Source organism: Helianthus annuus, chromosome 3, assembly GCF_002127325.2.
Source record: "Helianthus annuus cultivar XRQ/B chromosome 3, HanXRQr2.0-SUNRISE, whole genome shotgun sequence".
Lineage (NCBI taxonomy): Eukaryota > Viridiplantae > Streptophyta > Magnoliopsida > Asterales > Asteraceae > Helianthus > Helianthus annuus.
The window spans coordinates 26,955,566-26,961,763 of record NC_035435.2 but is presented as its reverse complement, the minus strand read 5'-3'; the positions used below and the strand labels follow the sequence as shown (position 1 = coordinate 26,961,763).

The following is a 6,198-nucleotide window of genomic DNA, read 5'->3' as shown; positions in this document are numbered from 1 at the left end:
TTCTTCTACATCCGCCACCATATTAAGTAGCTGCATGGTTGGTCATTGGCTGCTCATAAGTACCGTCAATATGGCTTTGACCCACAAAGGTCAAGGATCTGGGTGGGAGATCATAGCTGCAAGTTGGCCTGCCATGTCAGTGATCTGAGTTTTATTGTGTTTGGCCAAGTCGGAGATCCATACAGACCGTATGGGTTGTATTTTGGCTGAGTCCATCAAGTGGTTATGCTTATAGATTCCACCAGCTTGGATGAAACTCGTAGGCTCAAAAAGGGAACAGAATAATGGAGGGTATTGACTGACTGACTGACTGTCTACATGCAGAAGTAAAGGGAAGCAACTGGGTCAACGAAGTCATTGTTGACCCACGTCAAAAGGTCAACATTGACATTGATCAGGTAGTCAACAATCTGATAGGCTGCTAACCCAGGAGCTATGCAAATTAATAGTAGCATCAAAAGCTTGAATCTATTTGGTTAAGAAAATGCATTTGTGACGCGAACTACCTATACACAACACTAATGACACGGGGACTGAGAATTCAACATAATAATTCAGTGAGTAATTCTTAACTGTGGGGATAAAAAACTAAATTAATGTCCGCATTTACATATTTATCGTAGTGCATGATTATATTAAACAATGATTTTGATGTCTACATTATTATACGAGAAAAGGATCAACCACTAATTAGAAAGTCACAACTAAACAAAACAAATAGAATACAATACAAGCATATGATATTAGAAAACTACAAGCATGTGATAATAGAAAAGTACACACACACCTGAGGACATGTTTGCACATTTTAAGTCCTTTTTATGTATGAAATGAAACAATCCAGAGAATCAAACATGACAAGCCCTCTTGTGTTAATGTCCCAATAAAGAAATCACTGTCTGCCATTGACCCATGCATTATATTTGTTTTAGTCCTTTGGAGACTTGTTTGATTTAGAAGTTCAAGACTATCCAGTGTCCTGTATCCACCATGTTTGCTCGAGATCTATTTTAAATAACTCTGATCCTTGGAGCTTTGGAAATCGCCGAACAGGTAATGGTAGTCTCAGTTTTAAATATTTTGCAACTCACTTGACAAAATGATATTTCTCAAGTCACACCTTCTGTTCAGTTCCATTCCATTTCTATCAAATCAGAAAAAGACCAGGATACAAGTCTAATACAGCGGTCTTCAGTGGCTACATTACAAAAAGAAAGCTGGTTATTATAAATAAAAAAAATATGATACTTGTCTGCAAAGTATAGACAGAATCCACTCGGATGTATAACAATAACTGAACTCCAACTTTTGACCCACTTGAATAAAAGTACAAACTTTTCAATTTACGAATGTTAATAATAAACAAACAGAAATAAGAGTGTGTCTATACCTTGCTTGTATGCTTCAAAATCCTTTTGTCCTTAGCTCTTCATTTTGCAATCTGGCCGTTACCTTTTTCATAAATGTAACAAACAGAATGATCAAAGCAGAAGTAGTGATTTGATGTAGGAATACACATAATGTGAAAAATCTCTTCCATTAATCCCAAGACTGCTAATAGATTTTGAGCATGGTTCAGAAACAGCAAGTGATCCAGTCCACTCAGGATAGCGTGGTAAACTATCAATTATAGGTTCGCCTGTCTTCCTAAATCCCATTACACAAACTTCTGATACATTATCCGGTATATTAATAGTGAATAACTTTGTAAACGATTTTAGATCATCCTCCATCGTCCATACTGGAAAAACTAGGTCATTGGCTTCTACATCGCGTTCAAGCACAACAAGAGACTCCCTCAGCTTATAAATTGTCAGACCACTAATCGACTGGTGTGCTAAACTGTCTGGAAGGTTTACTTCTCGGAATTCTTCACTTGTCATATCAAATGAGATTAACAGATTATAAGACTGAAATCCACCATCAGCAGTAATCCTATTAGTAGCAAGCCAATAAAGCATTCCATCTATAACTACCGTGTTATCGTAATCAAATTCAATCGAATTACGAGGGAGATTGCTGGTATATGGACTTCTCCAAGCCCCTGTGCTTAGTGTAAAAACTTCAACTTGCCAAGGAATGCAAGTTACACTTTCCCTGTGGCCCCACATATTAATATGTGTAATCTTGACTATCTTAGGGTCATTAGTCTCACGACAAACCCCAAAACCTAAACCGGTTTCGTAAATCCTCCTATCTGCGACATTCGGCACATCAACCGCAACAGCTTTTCTAATGCAAGGATTCCAAAGGAACAACTCTGCCTGTTCCAGAGAGGGGACCATCATGGCCCTCTTGATAATCACCATACAAACACAACAAACCGTGAGAGCTGCCGATTATGTAAGAATTTCGAAGCATGTTAACCATATGGTGAGTATTCAGGGAGACTCTGTTTTGTGGGAAAGTATGATTATCATCAAATAAAACATATTTTTCTTGGAAATCTACATTATCTTTATACCTTGCAAGTAGATATTGCATCTGGCCGCTGTAATTCTTGATAAAATCATCGCTGTCGATGAGAAACTTCCATGCTTTGCAGACCGATCGAATTTGGATCAAGGATATGACCGGAAGCCTTTTGAAGATTTCGGCTTGGATTTCGAATGGTATGTTGTCGGACATCTTGATTTTGATTACGGAATGAATTTCTAGGGTTTTGATCAGGGTATGAATTTGGGAGAGGTGTAACGATGTAAGAGCATTCACATCCATTCCACCATATTTTCACCCTAAATTACACTAAAAAACACTACATTTTCTCTCTCCTTTTTAATTAAATAATATTTTTATACCTTTATCATTACCTTTTTCTCTATCTTTCACTCACAATCACTTTCAAAATATATTAAAAAATTATAGGGGGTGAACAGTGTCCCCCCAAATATACAGATGAACAGTAACATTTTCTCTCTTCTCTACTCACAACCACTTTTTATACTCCTTACATTATAAAAACTTCACACACACAATTTGATGGATTGGATGTGAATGCTCTGAATGCTCTAAGAGCATTCACATCCAATCCATCAAATTATACATACATTCCACTAAAAAACAACTCCTATATTAATATATTTCCACTAAAAACAAATACTTTTTCTCTCTCCTTTCAATTAAATAATATTATCATTACCTTTTTCTCTTACTTCCACTCACAACCACTTTCAAAATATATTAAAAAATTATAACGGGTGAACAGTGTCCCCCCAAATATACAGATAAACAGTAACATTTTCTCTCTCCTCTACTCACAACTACATTTTATACCCTTTATAATATAAAAACCCCTCCTCACATAATTTGATGGTTAGGATGTGAATGCTCTAATACTGCTCCCCAATCCCAGGGTTGTATAAAATAATCTCTTACCAGTGCGATTCTCTGCGGTTCGCTGCGGACTATGATATCATATCGGCATTCGGCATAATCATCGTTATCAATCGACATGTTTTTTACATCGATTGAAAACCCATAAAAACGAATACTTGTACTGGTATCGGTGTTATTTGGTCGGTATCGGTCAGTTACGATACTGGTATCGTGTGCAGACACTTGAAATAGCTTACGATACCAAAAAAATACTTTATTGTGAATATTACTTTGTGTTCAATAAATTTTATACCGTCACATCGAGAATTCTATAAATTTTAGTCAGTATATATTTGGTTTGTGATGATAAAAAAAATTAACCATATATGAGTCGTTCGAATACCGATGTTTGTTGTATTTCATTGGTGTGCAACTTGGCTCCATCAGTGATTAACTTTGTTACGGTTATAGATTCTACCAGCTTGGATGAAACTGGTAGGCTCAAAAGGGAAGAGAATTAATGGAGAGTGTATTGACTACTACCAAATTCAAGAAGCAACTGGGTCAACGAAGTCAATGTTTGACCCAGGTCAAAAGTCAACACTAAAATTTATGAGTAGTCAACAATGGTCATAACAATGGTCATTTGAATTTTACAGAGATCAATCTGATGGGCTACTAGCCCTGGATTTTATGCAAAATTCTGGCCTAAAGATCATAAATCTCAGATGTCTCGTATGTTTTGTTGCCCAAAATGATCTTTTGATCTCTAGATCGCAAATGATAATCGTAACTTTATTGAAATACCGAAATTTGAATACAATAGAATTTACATGAACATGAATTGTGTTCTACAAATGAAAATCTAAGGCCTATTTATACTAATCTAATGGGTACGAGTGTAGAGACATATCCCTTGGAATATCGCGTTTCTTCATGAACGGGTGTGTCTCTAGGACTTGTGGATGAGATTTGACATGAAAGGTGCGTCTCTAAACGAATGTTTGCGTCCCTTCCTTCTTCTCCTTGTGGCCGAGATCAAAAGGGTGCCTCCCAAGGGGTTTCGCAACCCTGGGGTGATGGTTGTGAAGTTCTGGTTTGTCATAACTGCCCCCTGAACTTGTAACCGCCATGTAACCGCCATACTTTACACTAATTACTAATAAACCCTTTTACTAGGATGTATAAAGATTAGTGATTTCATTCACCCCCTAATCTTGAACATCCTTAGGTTGTTGCAGACTTTGAACTCCGAGCAGTTCTCGCATTGTGGCAAACTTGACCCTTGCTAGTGCCTTTGTTAGTATGTCTGCCTGTTGTAGTTCTCCACTTACGTGTTCCACAGTGATATCTTCGTTCTCCACGCATTCTCTTATGAAATGGTAGCGTGTATCAATGTGCTTGCTTCTTCCATGAAAGACTGGATTCCTCATGAGTGCTATTGTAGAAACATTATCCACTCTAAGTGTTATCTTCTCTTCCTTCCAGCTTGTAATTTCACTTAACAATTCTTTTAAGCCATAGTGCTTGGCATGCTGCTGCAGTGGCTGCCATGAATTCTGATTCACATGATGATAATGCCACTGTCTGTTGCTTCTGTGTACACCAGGTTATAGGTGATTCTCCAAAGTAGAATACCAGACCAGTTGTTCCTTTTCCTTTGTCTGTATTAACTCCAAAACTGCTATCACTATAACCTGTGATCTTACATCCTCCTTGCTTCTTGTAGATGATTCCATGCTCTTTAGTTCCTTTGATATAACGTAGTATTTGCTTCACAGCTTTCAAGTGTTGCTCCTTTGGTTCTTGCATGAATCTACTAAGCAGACTGACTGGGTAACATAGATCTGGCCTTGTATGCAATAAGTACCTGAGAGAACCTATCAGGCTTCTGTAATGTGTTGCATCTACTAGATCTCTTTCTTCAGTCTTTGTTAATTGTGTTCCTGGATTCATGGGAATCTTTGTGTCATTGCAGGTTAACATATCAGCGTCTTTGAGTATCTTGTTGATATAGCCTGTCGGCTTGATGGCTATCTCACCCCCTGCTTGAATAACTTCTATTCCCAGATAATATGCTAGCAATCCTAGATCGCTCATTTCAAATTTATTCTTCATCTGAGATTTGAAAACATCTATCTCCTTCTTTGATGTTCCAGTGACTATCAAATCATCAACATAGACTCCGACTATCAGCGTATAAGTCTCACTTGTCCTTGTATAGATTGCATTCTCTAAAGTGCACTTCTTGAAGTTAAGTGACTTTAGGGTTTGATCTAACTTCGTATTCCAAGCTCTTGGTGCTTATCTCAATCCATACAGTGCTTTTGATAGTCTATAAACCTTTCCTTGATCTCCTGGCTTTACAAATCCTTCTGGTTGTGATACGTAGACCTCCTCCTTGAGATCTCCGTGTAAGAATGCAGACTTCACGTCTAAATGATGTACTTCCCAACCTTGATATGCTGCTAAAGCCAACATTAGTCGAACTGTCTCTATGCGAGCTACTGGTGCAAAGACTTCGTCAAAGTCTATTCCGTGTTGCTGAACATATCCTTTTGCAACCAGCCTTGCTTTGTGTCTGACCACATTTCCGTTTGCATCTTTCTTAGTCTTGAATACCCACTTTAAACCTATTGCCTTGTGATCTCTTGGCAACTCTGTCAATCTCCAAGTGTTATTCTTGTTTATCGAGTCTAACTCGGCCTTCATTGCTTCAATCCATTTTCTGTCACTAGATGCTTCCTTGTAATTCCTTGGTTCTTCTTCAGCAAGTAATAGTTCTTGTGGATTTACTTGAATTTCCTCTGTCTCTTTGTATAGTTCTTTGAGACTTCTTAGTTTTACTGGAGTGTCACTAATACACTCCGTTGTACTTTCAGA

The 6,198-nt window shown here is 37.7% G+C and overlaps 2 protein-coding genes across 2 annotated transcripts; both read right to left on the bottom strand.

Annotated features, from left to right (window-relative positions):
* Positions 1-687: 687 nt before the first annotated feature.
* LOC118490338 (putative F-box protein At3g10430) lies at positions 688-2,676 on the bottom strand. Its single transcript, XM_035987906.1, has 3 exons — positions 2,465-2,676; positions 1,391-2,392; positions 688-1,198 (listed from the first exon to the last, which is right to left on the bottom strand). The coding sequence occupies exon 2, from the start codon at positions 2,307-2,309 to the stop codon at positions 1,482-1,484; it is 828 nt and encodes a 275-aa protein (XP_035843799.1). The 5' UTR covers positions 2,310-2,392; positions 2,465-2,676; the 3' UTR covers positions 688-1,198; positions 1,391-1,481.
* Positions 2,677-4,812: 2,136 nt separating this feature from the next.
* Positions 4,813-5,433, bottom strand: LOC118490380 (secreted RxLR effector protein 161-like). The gene has a single exon (XM_035987986.1). The coding sequence runs from the start codon at positions 5,431-5,433 to the stop codon at positions 4,813-4,815; it is 621 nt and encodes a 206-aa protein (XP_035843879.1).
* Positions 5,434-6,198: the final 765 nt, after the last annotated feature.

What these genes read in the sequence shown, in the direction of transcription:
- LOC118490338 (XM_035987906.1), bottom strand. Translation starts at nt 2,309, where the DNA reads ATGGTGATTATCAAGAGGGCCATGATGGTCCCCTCTCTGGAACAGGCA.
- LOC118490380 (XM_035987986.1), bottom strand. Translation starts at nt 5,433, where the DNA reads ATGAAGAATAAATTTGAAATGAGCGATCTAGGATTGCTAGCATATTAT.